This window comes from Patagioenas fasciata, chromosome 3 (genome assembly GCF_037038585.1).
Source record: "Patagioenas fasciata isolate bPatFas1 chromosome 3, bPatFas1.hap1, whole genome shotgun sequence".
NCBI classification, from domain to species: Eukaryota; Metazoa; Chordata; class Aves; order Columbiformes; family Columbidae; genus Patagioenas; species Patagioenas fasciata.
This window is the reverse complement of record NC_092522.1, coordinates 48,024,304-48,050,148: the sequence shown is the minus strand read 5'-3', so window position 1 is coordinate 48,050,148 and position 25,845 is coordinate 48,024,304. Positions and strand designations below refer to the sequence as shown.

Here is a 25,845-nt window from a genome sequence, read left to right as displayed (position 1 = left end):
TCAAACATCTCCAGTGACTAGCACTAGTGCAGTACATCATGAGGACGGAACAGCTTTCTAAGTAGCCTATTGCACAGGCTTTAGATCAGAATAGAGTAAATCTTCCTGAAAAAGACATGTTAACTCAAAAAGAAGTCATGAGGCAGGAGCAGAAACAACAACATATTTGCTCTGCAGATTCTGCATTTCTGGCCTGTGCTGTGCTCAGTAGAAGGTCAAGCTGAGTCCTTGGGATTTGCAATATATGAAAATGTGGTTTCTGCACCACATAGGGCACAACAAATCAAAACCAAGGTGGACATCCATGTGCTCCCCCAGCACTGTTCTCAAAATACATTCTTGATGCATGGGTCCTTTTTAAATTTCCCCTCTGTGGGCTGTTGCTAAACTTACTCTCCACTGAATTTGTACACGAACTGTCTTCCAAGGCCACCTCCTCTGATGCAAGTTACACATATGTCTCGCATGGGCCTCCTGCCCGTGGTTGAGTGTCCCCCTAGGAGAGAGCTGGCTTCACCAGCTGCCAGATGGGCTCGAGAGGAGAGGAAGAGAGAGACCGCACTGCAGTCTGGCAGTGAAATCCCCTGCCAGGACCAACAGACCTGTTCCCTTCGGGCACTGTAGATGCGAGAAGTTGGCTACATTCATCATCTGAACATGGACTGGGAAAGAATACAGAGTCAGCTCCAGTCTCCCCCCAGTTTGCCCACACCCTGAGAGAGGGCCTGGAGCAAGGCAACATCCCAAAGGCCTTTCTGTGGAGCGTCATGACCGTCACTGTGCCCTCAACTGACCATCCCGGTACCATCACAACTGTCTGGGCAACAACCTGAGGGCTTTTAGCTTGTACCAATAGAAAGAGCACCCTGATTATTCCTCTCTCAACACCCAAGAAAAGCCCTTCAAAACAGAACCAAGTATGTTAAAATATTGGTTATCACCATCTCTTTTTTTTCCCCCTGTATATCTTCTAAAATGTACCCAGCAAGCAAAAGCATACAAGGAAAAAAAGATTAATAGAAAGATCTGAAGGAAGAAATGTGCGAGAAAAAAATGGAATTGTAGCCCTAAGAGATAAGGGGAAAAAAGATCCAGTATATTCTAGTGTTCTCCATTCGGTTTTCTGTAAGTGAAAACTTACATTCTGTACCCAATGCTGTTCACGCACTGACGTTTTCCTCCTTGGACCTCAGGGACATACAATATGACCAATTATTAAATGTCTCCAAGTAATCCAAATATAAACATCTTTTCTTTCAAGACTGACACAAATTACTAAACATGAACCTATCAAGTTGACATTTCCAGTTGGACTGAACATGAATTGGACTGCTTCTGCTTCATATTTCACAGATTTCTACATGAAGTAACACTTATTGCTCAACAGCAAAAAAGCAGCAACTGCTCTGGGTCAGTGGATGCTTCTCTGAAGTCAAGTCAGAAGACATCATACTCAAACTGAAGTAGGGAAAGGCATATTCCTGTGTAGATAGCTTGAAAGAGTAAAATAACTACACCATGGCTGGTGCTGTTACTATTGCTGTTACATTTATTTTGAAAGGTTTGAGATCTCTCAGTATTAAACTGAGTTTAAGAGAAGACATATCTTCATCCCAGGTGCTAAATTAAGTATTGCCTGTTGTTCATAAGCCATGAAAAATACAAGCATAATAAACAACTGCCACTGATCCCCTTACAAGTAAAGGAATAAAAGATAGCTTTAATCAGTCTATGTAATTCTATTCTTAAACAATATTTTTTCTTCTGCTATGGAAATATCACATTTCATTCCTATGGGATGCTGGCTGTTTCTTTGTGCTTTCTGTATTATCTCTATTAATAAATATGAAATATTATTGCTGGATTTCCTCCAATCACTAGTTTTCTTAAGCCATATTTTTTGTAAAAGATGTGACTAAAAAGGCTGGCAAATCAAATAATAGGTGAATTCAAGAGACCTTCAGTGTCTGAGGGAAACTGTCATTGCATGCATAACAAACACAAGAACAAGATGCCAGAACAATTATTTGCATTCTCAGCTAATCTGACAGGTGAAAATGTCTCCAAGTCATCTTTGTTAGGTAATTTTAATCAACTGGAGTTGAAATTATATGACAGTGAACACAATCAGCATTGAACTTGGGGAGGGCAAGACATTCTAACTGGCATCATGTTATTACAAAAGCTCTGGGAACCAATCAAAGGAGTTCATGTGGTAATTGTGCAGATTTATTCTAAAGAACGAAATCAGGGCTATTCTCTGACAATATCTGGCAAACACGCACTTGCTTAACAAAAGCTGTTTGATGGACTTTGCTGCTATCACCCTGGGGATTTGGTGTCTTGACTGTTTGCAAAGCCTCTGGGGTATCCCTGATAAGTTATCTGAGCCATGGCCAGTGCTCTGACAAAACACCAAATCCCTATTCCCATCATCATGCTACTGATCAGTATTTGCAAATGACATCTATAAAAGGATTCAAGTCTGCACACACAAAATGCAGGGTTGATGCTCAAGTACATGTTGGTTTCCCCCCCAGTTCTTGCAATCAGCTCTAGAAAGATTGTCAATGATTTTCTCTCATCTTCAACTGAGTCTTTCTTTAACCCCTAATGCACTGGCTGGACTTCAGTGCTACAGATTTGCATGTTACTGACAAATTCCATTTCACCAGTGCCTACATTGACTATTTTTGGTTCATTACTGTAGACACTGGTACTGCAGAGATCAAGACCATGTGCTCAGCTTAATGCATTGAACCAAAAGGGACAAATCACAGTAAATGAAGTTAAGCACTTGTGTGCATCTTTTACAGAAGGGCAACCTTAAACTTTTGTGTCTATGTTATACATCGATGACTAAAATGACAATTTGTATATCGCTTCTCAAAAAATTATCAAGTTAAAGCAACTCAGAAAATTATTCGTAAAACCAAAGAGTAGAGAGCAGAGCGTGCACTTCAGTTCAGCAATATAATTATGTGTAGTATCATTAAATATTAAAATACAGGAAAGTGTTTTCACTGGTAATTAGTCATTTTAAAATCTGAGGGAAAACATTTTTTTTTTACATTTCTTTCTGCAGCAGAAAGAAAATAAGCTCTCACCCTTCACTCAAGCTTAGCCATTCACTGTGACCCTTGCTAGTACGGATGAGACCAATTCATTTGTAAGATATCTAACACTGGATGGCTGCCAAAAATCCATCAATGCAAAAACGTGTGCCAGCTGAACAAAGCAAGGTCAATCTACGTGAGCTCAGGAGAAAACCGGGGTGAGAACCTGGAGCTCTATTTTGCTGACGCATCAGGATTTGAGGACGGACTTGTGCCCTGTCAGATCTATCTGACCTAAATGGAAATAAGAAAATTGAAATTGAAGACTGTAATCTCACTTCAAGGAGATACATAAAATGCACCTAAATTAATGATCAACCACCCTTCTAGAATTTAAGGCTGAAATCAAAGTGTGCTTTTGAATTTAATTTTGAAAACTCACTGAATGAAAAGAAAAGCATTTTTCTGTTCTGAAGGTCCAGAAAGAAAATCCTGTAGCACCACCACATACTTCCAGAAGCAGTTTTAATTTCCATAAAATGCTTCAGTTTATCTTAACATCCAGAATGTGGACTAATTGTTATGGCTGAAGGTAGCAATAGCTTGAGCATTAAGGATTGCTGACATGTAACCGGGAACTAGGGTGCAGAGGTAAATGGAAAGGGCTTACAGGGCTCATGCCCTAACCCCACCCTGCAGACCAGTTTAGAAGATCACAAATCACTCTCCTGCACTATGCACTTCAAGCTTAAAACTCTGTGGCCCCAACAACCAGCCTTGGGCTAAGCGATTTAACTAGGTGGTAAGTCTGAGAGATGGAAATGGATATGGAGATGCGAGTTACAAGGATGGAGTGAAGCCCAGGGTAACTTCTTTTGTAGGCCATGCAGGGACCTCTTCACCGCCAACTCCACAAAAGTGCCTGGTTGCTCACCACTTCTTTGGCAAAATCATGCACATTAATATTTTATCTGGCTCTGCTCCACCAAGCTCTGCTGCAAATCTGAGTATTCCCAAATTCTGATGGATAAGGCTCCTTCTGACATGACACATTTCTGCTCAGGATCACAGCCTAATGAGCAACAAGAAGTCACCCAAAAGCACACAGAGCACAGTTAGAGTAATTGAAAGGACATCCTCTCCTGAAACAAGCATCAGATAGAGCTCTAGAAACACAGAAAACCAAATACTTCAAAAAGGAGTGAACTGAGCTCCTAAATGTAAACTCATGAACCCCACAACCTGACACATTTTGGAACCCAGCAACTGTTTTGGCTCCTTCCTGCTCTTTTCCTTGTGGAATTGGAATTAAGAACAGAAATAGGCTCTGATAGTCTCAGGTTGTTTAAAAAAAAAAAAAATCTCAGGACTTAAAAGCCAGTATCAATTCCTCAAACATCAAAGCTGTTAGTTATAAAACTGTACTTTAGTTTTCAGCTGCTTTAGGTGCTTGCATGCCTGAAAAATCGCCTGGTTTTTAAACCAGACCAGTTGCTGTAATAACAGGCATCCCCTCTCCTCAGACACCTTTACTTTTCTTGGTCCACAGAGACACATTGTAGAAGCCCAGGTGGTAGAAAGCAATCTCTAAGGATGCTGGTTGTTAAACTTGCAGCTACCATACACCACGAAAACGTCTCATATCACCTCTTTCGGAGCGCAATGCAAGACGCAATATTTTGTTTCTGGCAAAGACATTTTCTCAATAAAAAGGTTGCAGTGCATCTAACAACATTTTTCCTTTCTTCCAGAAGTCTTCTCCAGTGCACCTATATATACATATAAAATTGTGGAAGGGAAGAAAAGGAAAAAAAAGACATCAAATATTTATTCTAGTCTGTGTTACAGAAACTATTCTAAGTTTATTTGAAATTCATAGATGGCTTCCACTGTTGGGGCATCATTGTCCATCTAGACAGGCTTGTACACTGCAGATTTCGTGCTTTTAACATAAACTATCCTCTTCCTTTTCATGCCATTCTTCCCAATTAAATAATCAAGATTAAAGAAACCTCTTTGCATCCTTTCTGTTCATGCATCTAATATTTCTGAGCACTGCATCTTTTGGCTTTTTGTCTTTCCCACAATGTACTTTTGGTTTTTAACCTTCTCTCCAAAGAGATGTGTTAAAAATGTCTGCTTTTCTCTCAAGTGTAATTTATCAGTACCTTTTGATGGTCTGGTGCATACATTGAATACTCTTCAAGTGTGGTCTCAGGAAAGACAGGAAAGTGGGAACCATTATTTGCTAATAGCAAAAAGTGATTTGTAAAAGCAGAAAGTTAAAGTTGCAACCACTCTTTAAATAAAGAATGATTCTTGGTAGTGCTACAGAGCCTTCAGACACAAAAAAATCAAACACCAATGAATATTCCTTACACTGGTAATATACTTGCTACTGTAATAAAACTATACAGTGTACACATACACTGCAGAAATGACTAATTGTCTTTATTTCTTAGACATCATTAGTGTGCCTGAAGCTTATACCATAAACTGGTTATGTTCATGCATCAATTTGCGTGGGAAATAAGCTAGCTAACATAGAGAAAGCCCCACAGGCGATCCCATCCCACTGTCACAGCTGCCTTACACTACGTACAATTACGTGTGTCTGCTCTGTGCTTCTGTCCTTGATTCATCTAATGAAGTTTCAAGTGAAGCGTGAATATTGCATGTGCAACATGCAGTACCAAAAAAATCACAGCAGAGATTTAGAACTTGATTACACGACCAAAGACAACTGGCCACGAGTTAGAAAATAGCTCCTCAAGTTTTCAGCATCACCATCCTTCAGTAATTTCTGCACATGTAACACCAAACTGGATATTCTCCAAACGACATTTTGTAGAGACACAGAATGACCAGGAAAATATTTTAAGTTTTCCTTCTTCTACAGAGAACTCACAGCAGCTGGATATTTTGACATTCTTGCTGTTTGTTCCCTGATCATGGGTTTTCCCCAAATTAAAAAATGCATTATGTATTTCTTCTGGCAGGCTGCTTTTAGCATACAGCTGTGGTCTAATACAGACAAAAGAGTTACATTAGCAAAGGGCATGATTCCCCCACACCAACATGCAGCTACCTGGAAGTTTTTACCCAGCCTGAGCTCAGTACTACCCTCTCTTCATTTTCGGTCAAGGAGGAGCTGGGCATCTCCTCTCAATACCTGGAGGTGTTGAGGCTCCCCTCTGCTTTACACACAGGATGAATGACACGATGGAGGCACATCCCCTCTCTGTTTGTAGAAAGTGAGTGTGAAGAACTAATTCAACAAGGTGCTTAGTTTGAACAGGACTAAACATGGATGAGAGGAATCCCAGCCTTGCTGACTCTCTTCTTTCAGTCTGCTCAGTCTGTATCTTTCTACCCTGCCTGCTGGGTTTTGTTTGTTTGTTTTTTTCATCTAAAAGCTGTGCCAAATGCTTTTATTACCCAAAGGCATCTGGAGCAGTAATTTATAATGCCAATTCTCAATTAGGCTGGAGTGCAAACTGGGGAGGAAGTGTCTCCTGTCCCCACTCCACTGCAGAAGACTCTCTGACCTCTTCTTTGAGCAGTGCTGTGGCACTATTGCCAGCACAGCTTCTCAACTACCACATGGAGAAACACCCGTAGGAAAATCAGAGCTCCAGGATGCAGATATTGCTTTTGGTTTACTCAAACAGAACACAGTCACAGAGAACACTCTTGTGATTCCCTCATTTCCAAAGCAAACAAAGACTTCCTATTTAGGGAGCAGCAGATTTTTAGGGCCCTCAGTTAAAATTACTTATTTGAAATTGAAGTCAAGTAGACAAAACTCAAAAATAATAGATTTTGAGTTCCTCCTCTAGCCCCTTTTTTCTTTCTTGTGGGTCCTGTGTGAAAAACAGCACATGTGTAGACAACTAAAAACAGGAATGTAAGAGGCCCAAAGCAGAGGTAACGAGCCCAGTGCTTAACAACTGCCTGTTGACTTCTTAAAACCACCAGATTCTTCCATGGCAGTTCCACACACTCTTGGCACTTGTGCAGAAAGAAATCCTATCATATTCAGTTGTACCCCACATCTGTCATTTCCAAGACTGGAAGTGGGGAAGAACATGCCTATTCCATGCTGGGGAAGGCTCCTGGTGCTGCCCGGGGACAGCGGGCTCCATTTTCCTGCCCCTGCAGGCCACAATCCCACACAGAGGAAGGAGCAAGGAAAACCTTCCAAGGAAGAGTTTTGGCTCAGCCTCAGCTTTCACGGAGCTATTTTTCACAGAGACATTCCTGACAATAACTCAGCTGGCTCTCAATTGGCAAACCATGAAACACAGGGGATGCTGCGGGGCTCGGGTCCAACTGAATTTAAAGGCCTGTTGCATCCATGTTTACAGATATATAAACAGTGAGTGTCCCAACGATGGAGCCAGGCTCTTCTTGGTGACAACCAACGATAGGAGAAGGGGTAATGGGGTCAAACTGGAACAGAAAAGGTTCCACTTAAATTTGAGAAGAAACTTCTTCTCAGTGAGGGTGACAGAGCACTGGAACAGGCTGCCCAGGGAGGTCGTGGAGTCTCCTTCTCTGGAGACATTCAAAACCTGCCTGGACACATTCCTGTGTAACCTCATCTAAGTGTTCCTGCTCCGGCAGGGGGATTGGACTAGATGATCTTTCGAGGTCCCTTCCAATCCCTAACATTCTGTGATTCTGTGATCCAGCAGACATGTTTAATCTATTCAGAAAGGGAATCAACTACAGCACTAACACTGAACAGCATTAGGGAATCTGCATGGAAAGGTCACTTTTCAGACCCATTTAGTTACTTGAACTATGATTTTAGGGAACACAGAGATGCCTTGACAGGTGGCACACTGCAATTTTTGAGCTTTGCTCTCAGATCCAAATCTAAAATGGCACTTGCCTGGTAATGAGCCATCCTGGCTCAAAGTCAAAACAAAGTCTTCCCAAACCATCGCAACAAAATTATTCAACTTTCAGTTCATTAAGCCTGTCTGCTAGGGCCCTCATCTTTTTTTTCCAGCTAGCACGTGGCTTGAGGACCCTCTCATTTTTTCGTCTCTGTTTCCAAGATTTACTTTTCTTGAACTGCCTGGGGATGGCGATGATGGCAGAGGGACCCAGCAGTAGGTGGCAGCTACATACAGGAAAAAAAAAACACTCACAAAACTCATGTAATTTAAGCATAAAAGTGAGATTTCTTTCTTCTGTTTCAAACCCTACAGTGAACTATTTTAACACAAATGGATGATCAGCAAAGATAATTTTCTGAAGTTAGAATGCAAGCTCATGAAAACGTACATGGCTCTGTTTACTAAAAATCCTAACAAATCTGAACAAAATGTCAACATTGTATAAGCTATGTCTCTAACATACGTAAATCCCCCCTGGAAGTCACTTTTCAGATCTGCAGAAATTAATGAACTCTTTTTTTGATTTCACAGAGTTTCCATTAAAAAATTCTAAATGTGAGCAACTTAAGAGAAACCAAAATTGACAGGCTGACTAAAACTGTCTTTAAAAAAAAAAAAAACAAAAAAAAAAAAACCAAAAAACAAAAACAAAAGGCAATTATCTAAGAGATCTACCAGCCTGTGAAAACAGCGGTACTGTAACTAACAGATTTGAACTGTTCTTGCAGAACAACATAAATCTGCATTTTTCTGGCCTGGATTTTAAAGAAGTAATAGCAAATTCCAAATCTACCCAAAAAGAAGTCTTCCACCTGTGAACTCTATAGGGTACTTAACCTCAGTACTTATCTCTGACATAGCAGCACCACTGCTTACCTTGGGGACATACAAGGAGAAGATAATCTTTGCAATGTCTTTGAAGTTGAAGAAAGCCACAGAATCACACACACATCATAATGAACAACAAGAAACTACAAGGCTGATAAACAAATTCTTTCTCTTCCTTTCCAGTTGCTTTTTCTTACGATTTGCCTTTGTACGGAATAGGTATCTCTTCAGGTACTACAATACCAAGCTGTTTCAGGTATTTGCTGTTTTCTACATAAGTTTTCTTAAGATACCAGAGTGTTATCTTCACCCCCACCACACAGGAAGGAAAGTGAACATCAAGCATTGACCACAACCTGGTCAACATCCCACAGGGAGTCTGTGACAGTCAAGACTTGAGCCTACACATTATTTCCTAGCCTAATCCTCCCACACCTAAATGCGTTCAACAAGCCAGTCTGTCTCCTATTTTCTCATACTCAACCTTGTTGAAAAGTTGCCTTGAATATATGTTCTTCTACACATTGCCCATTAGATGTTCCCAGGCTTGAGCCTGGGAAGCTGTTCTGGGATTTCAAAACTCCTATCACTTGCAATTGCAAAGTGGGATCTTTGAAAGGTTACAAACCCAAACAACAAATACAGGAAGCCAACATTGGTAGTATGAGCTGTTTAGAGATTTGCAGTTTTAGTTTCAATTTTCTTCCTAGAGACAACAACAGACAAAAGGACGCTATGAGCAACTGACCTCACAGAAGTCACACTACCGAGGAACACGATGCAACTGCCGTTCCCTGAAGAGACATGTCCTGACAGAGGAATACACTGAACAAGAAGAAAGAGAGGTCCCTCCCTCAGCTGCAGTCTGCCCTTCCTAAGAGAAATATGAAGACCTGACCCATTTGCTTCTCCCCTCCTGTTCTACTGTGACAGAGACCATCTCAGCGCTGGCATCTTGCATGATCCAACACAGGATACTTTCCATGGGGGGAGGCATTTTTTCAGAGACCAGTTTTGAGGGTTGAACAATTTTAAGAACCACTTCAGTTTTCATAGCTGTAGTGGGAAAAAATAATCTGAAAACATAAACTAAGCATAACCTAAAAGATCTGTGAACCAAGCAAATAACTCAATAGGCCTTCTTTCTGAAAGTTTTACGATACTCCAGAACATGACTCCAAATTTCTAAACATCGAGGTTTCAGAACATTGTCATTCACATAATAATATACAGTACAAAGCCTTTAGACAGACAGAAAAATATCTGTAATAAGAAAGAGGGAAAAGTTCTCAAATTCTATAGCATACTATAGAGTTGTGATAGATTAAGAAAGCCAGACAGGTTTTGTTGCTGGTTTTGTTATTACTTAAATTATCAGGGATTCTTACCTCGAAATTCCAGCCCTCTGAGCTGAAAGGTGACAAGACCATTTCCAATTTCGATCAAATGCACAAAGGCATTTAAATAATCCGATGCCAGAATAAAACAGTCTCCTGTGTTGTAGTTTCCCCAGCGGCCCAGAATCAGATCTCCGCAAAGCGACTCCTGTAGAGATCTTGTCAAATGCTCATAAAAAATGGAGTTGAGATTATTGTCATCATTTCCTACAACCAGAGCAGCACACACTTTTAAAAAAATAGAATTATCACTACACTAAGCCATTCTGCATAAAAGCCTGTGTTATTTTTTATTCCTTCATAAAACCTCTTCCTCTAACCAGATAGTAACTTCTTGATACTTTATACACACTGCATTTTCTAGGTGGTTTTCAGGTCTTCAGAGAATCAGGTCTGAAATTTCTTTTTAATATTAACAATATTACAAATAAAGCATCAAATTAGTGATAACACACATAGTTCAGACTACCCAAATCACCAAAACTCCTTCCTTTTATCACAGCAGGAGTTTTTTGGCTCCTCTGCAATGATAAGTTAAAGTCTACATATTGTTCGTAAGAGCAATAAGAAACCAGAAATCATTATTATTTCAGTACATAAACTTAAATCCGAATATTATTGTTAGGATTTTTAAAGAATTTGGTCCTATAGCTTCCAGTAATTTAGTAATGAGTTATTTCTTTTAGCCCTCCAGGAATTTTTCAAGGCTTTGTCCATGAAGTATCTGTGGGTACTTAATATGAGGATAGATATTTTTAAAGAGTACATTTAGAGTATTGAGAAAGAATGAAACAAGGTTCATTCACCACTAGAACTGCTATCACTTCTTTAAAAATAGTATCAGCTGTCCAGTTACACATAACTCGGAAACACTGTCCAGGTGGGTAACACTCATTACAGTGTAAAGGTCTCATCCCATAAAGGTCTATGGCGTATAACTGGATTAAAATTAGCAGTTTATGATGGTGATCTGTGAAAGGAAATGAATCCTTCATAAATGCTAACACAGTGTCACATAATCCAATTGTGGTGTTGTCTTGTGCTTGTACTCTTTTACATAATATGCATATATTATGTAAAATGTCGAGTGCATACTCGACATGAGACCTGCTTTTATTTTCTATATGTCGCACTTTCAACACTTTTTAAATGCTGGTGCATGAATAGATGTACATGTACAAAACAACATCTTGGAGATGTATTTGTATACACAAGAGCATATCAGGTACACTTGCATATTTATGTATGTGCATATCTGGGAGCAGATCTAACATGGAGAGCAAATCAGAGTATGACAGGCTGTAGCTTTCCCTACAAATTGCTCCTCAGTGCAAAAGGAAGAGTGGGTGTGCTACTACACAGCTTTTCATCACTGTGGCCATTATGCATCCAGCCCTGGTACATATGTACATGCAGGTGCATATACGCATACAGACAAAATCAACTATAGACCTTCTGAAGCATATTCAGTCAAAATTTAAATGAGTCATAAAATGAATCTTTTAAGCACACATACAAAAAGAATGCTTTGCTTGAGCTATGGGTTTTAAAACATAATTAGCTTATTAGCATATATAATAATGCTAAAGGTTACTGCTAACAGATGACAGAATGGCCTTGGGAAACATCTTAACTATCTGCCTTGAACTGATAAATAATAAAAGAGCACAATATAAGCCTCAAATTGCTAATACCATGCTTGCTTTCTTGGACGCTCTGGATTACACCCGTTTCTGCTTAAAGATGTGTATTTGTTCATGCTACTGATGTAATGAATAAGGATAAAAAGACAGGCAGATATAAATATAACTAGAATAATTAAAATGTAAGCTTATGCCTCCACAATACAATCCCCAACACCTCAGTGGTAAAATAAAATCAGCTGCAGAACACTAAAGCAGAAGAAACCCCTGTATGAAACCCTGGCTTCCCACTGGGACTGGGATTTGGCACGAAACTCTGCTATCAGTCTCCCCTGGAAAGGGCTTTGTCTTGCCAGGTACGGAAGAGGCTGAGGTGCCACATGCTCTCCGCGTCCACTGGCTTGCCAAAAAACGTCTCACTTCCCACTCTCACAGGAACCACCCAGTGCAGCCCAGGAAGGTGCTTTATATCCCCAGGGACTGGAGCTCATTTCACAGACCAGCACCCGCAAGAGCAGCCCACCATCTTTCCTGTGTCTTTCTTTTACCCTCTCCCACAAATTCCTAATTTCTCCTCCTGCCTCTCCAAAAAGGTTTCTCTCCGGGGAAGAGGAGATATCCATCAGCCCAAACTACGTGGTGGCGGGGCACTGTTAATCTGCTGGTTTTGTTCCAAAACCTTTTACTCTTCCCAGTGGACCTTCGAGTCCAGCCAGGGCACCTGCTGCACGCTACACACAACCAGCAGTGTTCTCATTAACCAAGGGGTGCACAGTCCAGCAGCTGCCTGATCAGCTACACGTAACTGAAAATTAGTTAAGAGATTTAGTTAAGTCACGTGGCTTGAAGTGGTGCTCTGCTACACTTAAAATACTCTGGTTTGTTCACACCTCATTTAAAACCTTTGTACTTCTTTAGCATCCCAGGCAAAGCCTTGCTCATGTAAATACATCACATTTTGCAAATCAAGTGAAACCCTCAAACTCCCAGGCCATACCTGCGTCCTTTTCGATCTGAATTGCCAGTCTGGTGTTGGAATGGTCCGATCTTTTGGTGCTGGAAATAAAGACATGTTGTAGAGCCAATTCTTTTTTTTTTTAAAAAAACAGATTCTCCCCAAACCACATTTTTATTTTCTTTTTAGTGTATCTTGATGTTCTGTGTTTATATCATTATGCAGTTCACACTCCTCCATTTATACAGTCCTAAAAATTACATTCAGCCCTTTCAAGGCAATTGCGAGGCTGATGTGGCCCCTGGTGAAAATGAATTTGACACCCCTGCTTTAATCCATTCATCAGTTTACTCCAAGTAGGCATGTATAGTATTTCAGTTCAGTATTGGTATTGATATTGTAGCTTATCAGCACATAAAACAGAAGTATCTGTGTTTCCTCCTCCTTTTTCCTCAAACTCTTTTTTTCCCCCTTTTCCTTCTCATGGAACAGAGGTCACTCAGAATTTGGAATCTGTGGTCATTCACAGCACTACATACTTAAATAATTGAACTGGCTGCAGAAGCACATGAGGCAGGTGCCACCAAAACAGTAAATAGAAAGAATATTAAATCAGTCTTTCTTCCCTTCCAAGCTTTAAGGGAAACAGCTAGACTTGAGAGGCTTTCCTTGTGTGAAAAAAATCTTTCTGTGGGTGTAAGGCATCTATAGAAAAACAACAACAAGAAATCACTTTATTTAGTTTCATATTTAGCTAGGCAGCAACAAGAGTCTCTGGTCATTCTTGTCACTTGAAAAAGAGTAAATTACAGGCTCTCATTGCATACAAACAGTAATTCTGTCTCCCTTATAAATGACATATTCCTTACTAAGTATTATCATTTTAGCAGTGGAATATAAATACCATGGGAAAAATAGTCACAGAACAGAAAGCAACTCCAAGGTAGATTGCATTGAGCTTTTATTCCTACCTGTAATAGAAGACACTAACAAAGTCTGAAAATAAGGAATGAATAAAACACTACGGGCAGGCACGTGTCCAACAGAAAGGAGTGGTTGTTGTGGTGACAAGTGATATTTAACACCAGAAGTCCGAAGCAGCTCCCAAGCATCCATCTCCTAGGCCTTCAGGGCACAAGTGACAGCCTGGCTAACAGAAATGCATGCTATGATAAATATACATTTCCGTGAAATACTGTTCTGACAGCGATGCTTTAGGATTTCAGGACATTTAATTAAGAATATTGTCTCAAAAGTTTTACCCTCAATCACCAGCCTTAGCAGAAGACCTATCAATCAGATATGTAAATATTATCCTTCCTTGAAAAATGGGCTTAAAAGAGAAAATGGGGAAAGACAAAGCTGTTCGCTCTAGACCACATTTTACAGAAGTTACACATGGCAGTGGCAAGAGTCTCATCTGTTCACCGGCTCGCAAACACAGGGGAAAAGTGCCAAGGCACCATCCCTCCTGGCACAGGAACCAAGGGAGACATCCAGGTATCATCCTCATCACGTCCTTGGTCAAACAGTGATGAGGGCACAGCTCCATGGGACTGGCTGGGGTCTGGCTCATGGGGGGTGGAGCACAGAGCATAGTGGAGATTTTGAATGGGATGATGGTTGGCCAGTCAACTTAGAAACCCCAAATTTAGCTACTCGCTATGAGAACTTAGATATGCCCCAAAGATGACTGTGGCAAAGAGGGTAAAAGTTATATGTGAGGCTTTCACACAGCTTAAAGAACATTGACAAAGGATGGTGTAAACACAGGATAATGTTGCCTTCGAAGCACAGCAGAGACTCTCTGGGAGTCCGTATGTCCTCATTCCAGGATTCCGTGTGTCAATATACAATTTATTTAAAAAGATGGAAGTTTCTGAGCTGAAGCTATAAGCTCATGCTGAAGGCAACTGGAAGAAGGATGTCATTGATGTCCCTAATGTTAAAAAGCCTTTTTATCCACTTTCTACAGCCTACCCCAAAAAACTGTGGAAAACCAACCACCAAAAGAATTGCACACAGGCTTCCATGTAGCAGACAGAAGAGGATCAGAACTGCTTTACTTCTACTCCCTACAAGCAACTGATTTTTGCTTTAAAAAGGCATGTTCTTTACTTTGCAAGAAACACAGTTGGAGAGAATATGAGTCTTAATTAGAATTATTTGTAATTAATATTAGTACATTATCTACATAGATTAACATTTTATTAGATGTATTATTTATCTTCCTGCCTCTGGTTGACTCAGCTTATTGTAACTGCAATTTTCATTTCCTATGCAACAGAAAATGGCAATGGGGGGAGGACCTTCTAAGTAGTTCAGAATATAAAGAATGATTTTACTTCAAAAAGGTTGTCAGAATTCTTCTACCCTGATACACATCCACCTGCATTTGCAACTTATGCAAGAGTAAGCATAAAGATTAGGTTATGGAATTCAATCAATTTTCTATTCTCAGCAGAGAAATGCTGCTGATTTCCAAATGCATATGTTTTAAGATATGAGACTCCTTGTTAATGTTCAGTCCCTCTGAAATCAGTGTGGCAGTATGAGGTACAAGTCAATACTAGTCTTTATACCAGTTTTTTACCAACCTATAAAGCATTTCCGTTCTTGAGGCATATTGAGACCCATACAAATCAAGCAATACTTCAGAAAATTCTAATCTATAATAGGTAGAAATCCTTTTGCCCAGCATGCAGCTGTGGCTCCATTTCTTTCCTTTTTTTGTTTTAATTTTTTTCTTTGAGAGAAGTTGCGTGAAACAATCAGGGAAAATCACGAGTGCTTCAGGACACTCCGAGGCAGATAATGCAGCCTGATGGGGAAGAATGGAAGGAAACAGAACAGCTCTCACAAACCAAACAAAACCAGACTCCGTTGCAGCTTTATGCTCCATTCCAAGCACAGTAATGATTGCTTTAGCAGCTAAACCATGGGCCTCAGGACATGACACAAGAAAGGATTTACCTTTTCAGACACTACCAGAAAACCTCAAATCTCTACAGATATTTTTAAGCATAGTTTTAATTTTTTTAAGACCGAAGGTAATACAAACAATTTGTAAAGCAACCTCCTGTCCTGAAATTCAGTTTAGTTGAATAAATTCAGTCTGCTAATCCATTTTGGGCTTTAAAAATCTTCCATAATTATTAGTAACCAAAGCTATGTTTGTACCTTCCTGAAGGCAATGGGAATTTGCATAGCATTAAATTATAATACACCGTGCCTAACACTCAAATGGCCAAAACCTTTATTCGTGGGCTTTTCACTGTAGACTAGGACCTCTCAAACTGGATTTTTGGGACTAGTGGGTGATTTGGGCTTTCCTCCAGTGGCCTCTTGCTTTAAATTTGGTTGTTACTACTCATCCAAGGTGATAATTAGATCAGTAATTGGATTTCTTCCTGATTTGCATTATTCTATGCAAACAAACTGCAAGTCCTTGAGCACTTGCCCTGGAGAGCAAGAGATTGCGTTTGAGTATCTTCAGCTAAGTCTTCAGTAATTTTAAAGTAAAAATCCATTTTAGTTCCTGAAACATCTCTCTCACGCTCTTTTAATCCACCATTTATGTGGGCACTGAGACAATCCACGGGTGTGTACAGCACTGTTCATGCCATTATAACTATCGCTTCCCTTTGCAAAAGGATGAAGTCACTTCCTATACTTCCCTTGTCCAAAAATATTGCCTTGTTTTTTGACCTGGAAAGACTTTCTTCTCTCACTTTACTTTCCCAGTTCCTTAGAAAGGTAAAAAAAAAGACTGAAGGAGATTCAGGCAGCCTGGGGAACATACAGCGGATAGTGAGAATCCGGCAAATTGAGGAGACAAAAACAAAAAAAAATAAGCTGTGCTTATTTGCAGAAGAATAAAATCACAGCTGTTCTATCTGCTTTGCTACTGCTGAGTTTTTACCCAAAACACAGATTTAGGATTTCCAGGATTCCTGCTCTGAAGGAGGGGATGTCTACTTTGAAAGAACGAAGAAAAGCATTTCCCCTCTGGGGGACTCAAGAGATTCCTTTCCAGGGGAGATCCAAAGTTTTTCTTTGTGTCCAATACATGGGAATCTGACTTTCCATGACATCTAACAGGCAAATCTAATAGAGAGAAACTCCAAACTCTACTATGCTGCAGCCCTATGATTATTCATGGAAGTCTGGAAAAAAATCCTCAACATTTTCTTGTGAATATGTTATGTTGCTGGCACTATAAATGGAAGGCTGAGCATTAAAAACACAGTAGTAGTAGTAGGCTACGACAGTGAGGCAGGAGAAAGAACGAGGAGATGGTAGAGTAAGCAGGCAGACATGAATATTTGAAGGACACCAGAGGCAAAAACTATGATAGTAATTGGAAGTAGGAGGATGCCCAAGTAGTTTTAAATCAATTCATCTAAAAGGCAGAAGGATTCCAGTACATTTATAACAACAAAGGCTGACAGCCCCTTCGTGCATCACCATGTCCAGGTTTTCTGGGCAGCTGCATGGAAGAGAAGCCTCAGGTTTAACTCACATCAATAAAGATCTCATAAAAATGAAAGCAACTTCTCCTCCTGGTCACTCACTCTGATTTTTATCTTTCATGCTTTTTCCTTCCCTCCTTCCCTAATTGTTCCAGTGTTTCATCTAACAAAAATAAAAAGTGGCTTTGCTTGAACACCAGGAAATTGGGGGAGGGCTATGGTATAAAAAGTTCCAGTTGTTAAGGACAGCGCTGTTGAAGGATCCTTTTAGAACACAGGAAGGTCTTACTATCAATAATGCTTCCTGTTCTTAGGGTTCTTTTAGTTTCTTAAAAAGCTTTTTATAATTCATTCTGAGAGCTTTGGGGTTTTTTGTGTTTTAGGTTTTGGGGTGGGGGGGTATTGTTTGTTTGGTTTTGATTTTTTGTGGTTTTAGTAGGTATAAAAATCAGAGTTGCAGTCATTTGCTGAGCATGTTTATTTGGCATATTCTGAAGCCTTCCTGGAGATGAGGTTTCTGTGCTCGTGCAGCAGCAGGGATGCAAATGAGAGGTGTGAATTCGAGATCAAAAACTGAGTGCCCAAACAGGCATTAAACAGCCCACCTAAATGTTCTGACATTCAAAGGTTCAGCTGGGGAATTCACCTCTTATTTGTAAGCCAGGTCATTTAAGCATCTGTGTACTTCAAAATATTCACTAATGCTTTATCAAAATGCCATCAATATCCCTGCTTTTGTCTTATTTGTCTGCCTTGCTACTTAATTTCTTTCCCCTTGTCCTTGTATGCTTTTTCTTTTGAAAGGCATTTAGTCACTATCTTCAGGTATTTTATACTAAATGATACAAGAAGCTCTATAACTGGAAGGATTATGCCAACTGTACAGAGACATTCGTGCTCACTCTTCTGTCAGTGAAAAGGGGCTGAGACCTGACATTCCAGTAAGGATGGGGCTTAGCACAGAACCCTGCATCACAATCATACCTCACTGCCTGCAATTCATAGACACACTTTTCATTTAAAAGCAAATGTGTTAATTACACATAAAACCATGGATCTGAAATAGGGCAGGTGAGTGTTATTTTCCTGGTTTTCCCATCACGAACCAAAACAAACGTCATAGTAAAGGTACAACACTGTGCCCAATGCTGGGTTAGAGCTCTGCAGGACTAATGCACTTGAGCTCTGCACTGGCCAATGGGCCCAGGAGTGAACTGGCAAAAGCCTGAGAAGCAATAAGGACCTGGAGAGTAGAACGGAGATTATAAGAAATGTCCCGTTGACATTTTCACCAGAAAAAAGAGCGAGATCAGGCAGAAAACAACAAAAACAAAATGACAAAAAAAAAAAAAAAAAAAAAAAAAAGCCAAGAAACAAACCACACACCAAAATGTTGGGAGCTGCTCCAGCAAATACGGCCAAGACGTTTATCTCCTTTACTCCACAGATTGATGCACATTGCTTAAATATCGTAAAAGGAGGAAAGGACAGCAAGGCATTTCAGAATTCGTTATTTATATGCTTTGTTGTTGACAACAAAGTGCTCTTATGCTTTTTCAGTGTGAAATATTAAAATAACAAACTTAAGATATTTTAATTGTCACTTTTAGACTCAAGGTCACTGCTTAAAAATAAAATTAGGAGGTGGGGATAGCAAGAAAGTATGAGGAAATACAAGAGTAAGACAAAGACTGGTGAATCATGACTTACAAAGAAAGTTTACATCAGAAATACGAGGTTAGCACCCTATCAGGTACTCCATGTACACATTTTCACCGAAAGACAAAGGGAGGCAAAATGGAAGCTAACTGAGCCTTTCCAGTGCCATAAACCTGTGAGTGCAGCATCAGTGATACTACACTGAAGAACAAGAAAAACCTTATTGCTACTGTGCAGTTGTACAAAACCCAATCTAAAACAGGAATAACTTTTAATACCTCTGTTTTCCCCATTGCAAAGGCTGCTGAGAGTGTTAATCATTTGCAGCAGTTGTTACAGTAGTCTCTACAGTACTCTTCAGACTGAAACAAACTCCGGAGAGCAAATACTGCTAGTCAAAGGATTAAATAAAAAAAAAAAAAAAAATCTGTAGCATTTATCCAGTGTTTACCTAGTCCCAACCAACACAAAGCTTCAGAAACAATTCTCAGTGGCCACTGTGACATAATTCTGAATTTTGCATTACCTCAGAAATAAGTGTTATTTTACTTTTTGCTCTTCTGAGCCCTCAGGCAATTTGGGACCAGCACATACCCTTGTACATCAGAAGACAATCAGGACTTAGGGAAGCTGTAGCGTGAATTATTCCCTGCTGCTATTTTTACACAACTTATGTATAACCTCAGTTAAAACAGTTATACCTGCTGAACATCTCTGTGATCTCAGCTTTTCCCCATATTCACAAAAGTTGCTTGAGTAAGTATCTTCTTAAATGGAAGGTTTGAGTTTAGTACTCTGAACATCAGCTTGCCCCTAAACGTTTGATTCGGTTCAATCTAAAATAGGAGATAATCTACACTATCCAAGTGAAAGGCATGAATGCTTGCTGAGAACAGTTATTCTTACGGAAATTCAGTCAATCCATTTCAACAGGTTTCCAATACTCGACATGACAGAACTTCATGAGCTTACTTCATCTCATTAGATTTACATAATACGGAAGCTAAGCATTAGATGAACATCTTATAAAATTTTAGTGCCACTGTATATCAACACAAGCCTTTAAAATATTGTGCGTGTCCTATTTCTGATTAATGAGTGCATTCTCATATTTCTCTTATGTTCTGTTGCTGCTTTCCTTTCCAAATATCTTTACAAGTCCTCTTCTAACATCCTTATGTTTTCCTCTATAGGTCTGAGTTTCTGCTTATCAATATCCGTTGCATTATCCTCTCAGATTTTTCACTGCATGCCTTTTCCTTTTCTGACCATCCCTTTCCCTTTTCATTTATCCTGCTTGTGGTTTTGATCTCTGCTTGTGTTCCCGCCTGCCCTCAGCATGTGTTCCCTCTCTGAGGCCTTCCTTCTGTCTTCTTCGAATGATTCAGTGAATTAGAGTTGTGGATGCATCTTTAACTCGGCAGGGAACTACAGAGCACTGAATCAGAATGCACTCCCAATTAATTATCACACATATGGCTCCTATTCAATTAGCCTCAATTTGTTTTATTGACTGCCACAGGCAAAATTTAAGAAGAGGTGATGTTACCAGTTAAAGAAATACTACCAAAAGTTAAAATACAACTTTGAATTTTGTACAGTGTGAAACTCTCAGCAACTCTGAAAATACTTATTTTAACGTCAGACCTATTTGATTAAAGGTACCCGGTTTTCCTCGCCCATCCTTTCCCTGGCAGCCCTCATATTTTCCCAGTTCAGTGTGACACATGGAGTGAAGCGTTAAGGTGCGGGCTGAGTTGGAGAGGAGACGTGCACACCTCTGTGCCACAGCAAGTGCCCAAAGGGGTGCACACACGCACACAGGCTCGGAGATCACAGTTCAAGATGCTCAGGGTAACATAATTTCTACAAGGGCTTCTTTCATCCTGGGGCTTTATCTGAAGCAACACCTCCCACACCTGAATGCTGTGGTTTTGTCACTCCTCAAAGCCCTGCACACCTGCTGGAAGGGATTAAAGGCTCCCAAACCAGGCAAGGGTTGTAGGTACAAGTCCATGGGCACTACTGGTGCAATGGGAAAGAGGTAAAGCAGATCAGCACTACAGCAGGGAGGGAACAGGGAATGGTCTTGAGAAGACAGTCAGATGAGTGAGTCTAACGAATAACACGTAACTTCAGAGGGCTCATGAAGAACTAAGGCTGAAGTACAGGCAAAAAACATTCCTTGTTCTTCAGACATTTTGGTTTTCTCCATTCTCTCCCTCAATGCCAGAACCATGGCCTGCACCTGGAGAACAGGGTGAAACTTCCCAAAGACCAGTTTATACTAATTGTTTCAACAGAGAAGTATTTTCCCCACAAAAAAAATCTTTACTGGAAAATCTGCTGGAGAGGGAGAGGGGAGAAGGAAAAAAAAAGCAGCAACTTGTTAATGTTTCAGCTTTTTCATCACTGCCGGCCATGGAGTGCCACTAGAGTTAGCAGGAATGCTGTACCCAAGGGCACCCAAGCCAGGCCTAAGCATCCTTCAGTACCAGTCTAGGCTGGATGGTCAAAGATCTAAGTACCTTTGAAGTCTCCAGAAAGACTTTGACCAAATGCCACCAAAAATACAGACTGAAAAACATTCAATTAATTGGGCTTATTTGTTTTGACTAGAAAGTCCCAGGCACTAATAAACACCCATTTTGTTTTTATCTACATGCTGATACATATTTATACTATTTTGCTGAGTTCCAAATTAACATTCAATAAAAGCCTGAAGAAGCCCTGAGGCCAACTCAGTGAAGACCTCTCTTAAAAGAGCCAGGGCCAACGGGGCCAACATTCATAAAACTGAGTAATAGCTGATAACAAAGGAACTAGGACCTCAGTACACTCTAGAGAAAAGTTGTACAACTGGAATACAGTGCTTCTTTCTGGTCAGTTCACTAAAAAAACAGTATAAAAATAGAAGCAGTCAGAGAAAAAAAAAAATTAGCAGAGAAACAGTTCATAAGAAACTAAAACAATTGCAATGAACAGTAAAACTCATGGCTGTGATGTGGCTTTTGTGCCAGGTGGCTGGAAATATTCAGAAAATTTTGAACACTAAGTAAGGAGAACAGGCAGTGACAGAAGTCAGAACATAGCATTTCTAAGTGATATTTGAGGAAATAAGGCAAACACTAACTCCTGCTGATTAAAGGAAAAAAGGTTCTCCTGTGCTTAGGTTATGCACTAATTGTTGACTTCAGAGGTTAATGTACCTTCCTTTAAAGTATGCATTATAAATCAGTGTCCAAGGCATTACTGAACTATAAACATCTGCTGCAGTTGTTCCTCTGTAAACATCACCACTATGGAGGTCTAAGAACATGTGAAAAATCAAACATCATAGCAAGAAAAGACTAAAAAAAGAAATCCAGCCCTAAAAAGGAGAACTTGAAAGGTCTGAACATACAGCTCCCAAACGAAGCCCATGGACAGTTATGGTTGAATGATGTTCAGTGTTCAGAGCAGGGGTTTTAGCAGCTGTAACAGATGAGCAGGCTCACAGGGAAACCAGATGCACTAGTGTGTGTTAAAAAATAAGCATTTGGAAGTGGAAGGCTTGTTATTTTATGGGAAAAAGGGAGGGAGCACATGAGTATATTTCACAAGTCCTTTTCCCACACACGTGCATAATGTGGGGTCAAAGCTCATTATACCTACACTGAGAAAACTCTTCCTATTCCACCTGCAGGCTGTCCACAATGGGGAGGTTAAGTGAGCCAGTAGGAAAAATAATGCCAGCTGCACTGGAGCTGAGACAGGGCAGGTTTTCCTCACCCTCTGTTCCCTGTATTAACCTTACAGGTGGTTGTTTTCCAAACCACAATGACTGGAACAATAACACTTTTTAAAAAGATGGAGAAAAGAAAGGCTTGCTCACATGTTCTTGACCACAGAGAGGTGTCCTGAATGCCATTCAGAGATAACTGGCAATTTAACCACAGCCTCTTTAGAGGCACCTAATTCAGCTAAACCACAGTCATTCACTCAAGATCCTTCAAAGCAAATGCAAGCTGTGCTTCACCCAAAAATAGTCACTGAACCAGATGACCAAGAGAGAACAGAAACAAGGAGCAGGAGAGAGACGAGGGGCTTGAAGGCAGTAAAATCTCCAGATTCCTGGTGGCAGTTTGCTGTTTGGGGGGACAAGTCACAGCTGCAGCAGAGAACAGGCTGCTCGATGTGATCCAGCAGTTAAGACCCACTGGGGTATGACAGTAAACTTCCTACGCTGCCCTGTCTGTTGCCATATCCAAGACACAAAGCAAGATAAGAGGAAGGGAGGAGGGGGACAGAATCAGGCTACAGCATGACAAAGTATTTAAGAAAAAAAGCAAAGCAGAGGAATGGAACAACAACGTTTGAACAAACACTTCATGCTTTAAAGTGCCTATATATTAAACAAGATTTACTGCTATTACCCTTTCTTTCTCTGACATCTACAGCCTAATAATTCCAACAGCTGTGAAAATAAAGACTAAAACAGGGCTCTTCAAACTCAGGCTAATGGCAGGACGAAGCTAGTGTTGCATCAAACTTTTTATTTTTCTTTAAAAAAGAGAAAATTTCTCATAGTTGGACTTCCACGAGACAGACCGCTCATGAGCAGCAAAGCAGCTTTCTGATTTCACACACCTCCTCTTCAACAATGGCAGCAAAAGCCGTAGAAGAATGGTTGCATGAGAAGTTGTTCTTTCTTAATCGCCTTCCTTATTGCTGTATTTTTTCTTCTTCTTAAAGTCACCCTTCCCTTTCTCCCAAAAAGATCCCTGACTGCAGCGATGCATCAGTGCACTAGACTCTGCACACAGTGAGTACCGAAGCGCATACTGTGAACAAACAGCATCTGCTGACTGCAGGGAAGAACACCCATGCTCTGTGCACACACCGCAAGAGCACAAACAGGCACAGTATGATTCCTGAATTCTGAAGAGCTTGGTAGAAATTTCACAGTTTGCTTACTGTCAAAATTATTATTATTTTTTTTTCAGACCAGCTTCAGTTCCTCCATCTCCTTGAAAAAAATCAAACAAGCTATCATCTTAATTCTCTAAGCCTTGCAGCTCCAGCTCACATCATCTAAAGTGGCAGATGCTTGGTCAGAAACCTGAGGAATCAAACTCCTCTTTAGCCATCAGAAAAAAGTGGGACTAAAAGAAATACTGGAAACGCAAGATGTGTATGTGTGCTCTCAGAGGTAGGGACAACCAAATCAACTTTAAGGAACAGATGAAGCAGCTGCTCACCACTCAACCTACTGGCCTAATAGCCCAGCTCAATAAACACAATATTCTGCTTGCTAATGTCCAAAGCTTCATCTTTGGATTCACTCCACATAAAATGAACCGGATGGCTTTTCCTCATCTCATTTCACACCGTTGGCCCAAATGAGATGCAAAAGTAAGTATTCCTTTAGTGAAACAAATAAAAAAAGAAGTTTGCATGACACCAGTGAAGTGTGCATATACTGATGAACAGAAATGACACTCTAAGAAAGCAACCTAATTTGTGACTTGGAAGATAAACAAAACCATCATATTTTGATATCTGGAGTGCTTGTCAAAATTGTTTTCAGTTAGTCCAATTAAGAGGTTAAATTATAAAAAAATATAACCATGGAATTGATTACCTCTGACTTCATATAAACGTAAATGAGTTTTTGTGTAGCTAATATAAATGTGATAATTTAATGTAGTCATCAACAGAACAAGGAAGTGTTTGAAAATGAGCATGCAAAACAGGCAAACCAACAACAACGACAAGCTATCTAAAGCACATTGAGGTAGCCTTCCCCTGGGCAAAACTTCCTATCAACAGGCAATGAGTATGGAAACAGCAAAAAAAAATCTGCCAGAGCTTCTGCTTTGTATGAGGCACATCTCAGCCTGCACTGTAGTGAACCTGTGATTTTCCGTGAATACCTTGAGCTGAACTTGGCAAAACGGTCAATGCACTGCAATAAGGAAACCTCTATACCAGCCTTCCCATCTCTCCATTCTGTTTGGTCTTAGAGCACCTGAAAGCTCAGTGCACACCCAGCCATAGGGCACTGCAGCCCAAAGATGGGTCAGTGCAGGAGCCATAACAACTTCCCCTTCCATCTCGTTCCTGATCCTGTTCAACTGCACAGCTCTGAAAGAAAGCAATTATGCCATCCCTTTGGATTTTTAGATGCTGAAAGGTCAAGATCTAAAGCAGTAAGACAAGGCCCATCTCACTTTATTGAATTATTTTAAGTACGTTGTAGAAAATTTCCCTATTCTTAATACAAAATTACTCCTTTCCCTTGCCTTTTTCTGTTTTTTCACTGTGTCCCTTTAATGACCCATTTCAGTTCAGTGCTCACTTGCTCTGATCAGTTCTTTATGTGAGCAATGAAATACTGAAATGGAAGCGAGGCCAAGGAAAATCAGAAGTGCTAGAGACAAAATGAATACAAATTTAGGTGAAGTCATTACACATGCATATTGTGGAATGCCACCGGTTCCGGCAAACATTTATTTCACTTTGATGACTATCTGAATCTTCTACAAGGCTGTTTGCTACTTCTGAAAGGTTTTTAAGGGGCAAGGTTGTAGCTTTTATGTTTTAAGTCAGAAGATCAAGAAAGACATACTAGAATTTCTAACAGTCTTTATATGACTTCACTTTGTCTGAGTAATTTCTTTATAGATGAGTACATATTCACTCACTGACAAGTCAAAATGAAACAAAAATAAAACTCTCCAAACTAATCAGACATTTTCCCCTAAAAGATGGCAGGTGGGGAGTTTGACTGGGGCGGTACACCTGTCAAAGCATAACGCAGGTGTCCTAAGGCGAGCTCAGGGAGGACGGAAACCTCCCGCGGAGCAGAAGTGCAAAAGCTTGCTTGATCTTGATTTTCAGTATGAATACAGACCATGAAAGAGGGGCCTCACGATCCTTCTGGCTT

The 25,845-nt window shown here is 40.2% G+C and overlaps 1 protein-coding gene across 4 annotated transcripts in view; it reads right to left on the bottom strand.

Moving 5' to 3' along the window:
• The window catches only part of PCNX2 (pecanex 2), a 152,911-nt gene that overhangs the window by 27,932 nt on the left and 99,134 nt on the right, over positions 1–25,845 (bottom strand). For 3 of the 4 annotated variants that reach the window (XM_071806293.1, XM_071806297.1, XM_071806295.1), the window contains 2 exons: positions 12,829–12,887; positions 10,180–10,416 (listed from right to left, as the gene is read on the bottom strand). In XM_071806293.1, coding sequence (XP_071662394.1) covers positions 10,180–10,416; positions 12,829–12,887 — 296 coding nt within the window. The remainder of the gene's footprint in view (positions 1–10,179; positions 10,417–12,828; positions 12,888–25,845) is intronic. The other variant, XM_071806294.1, reaches the window with a different exon arrangement.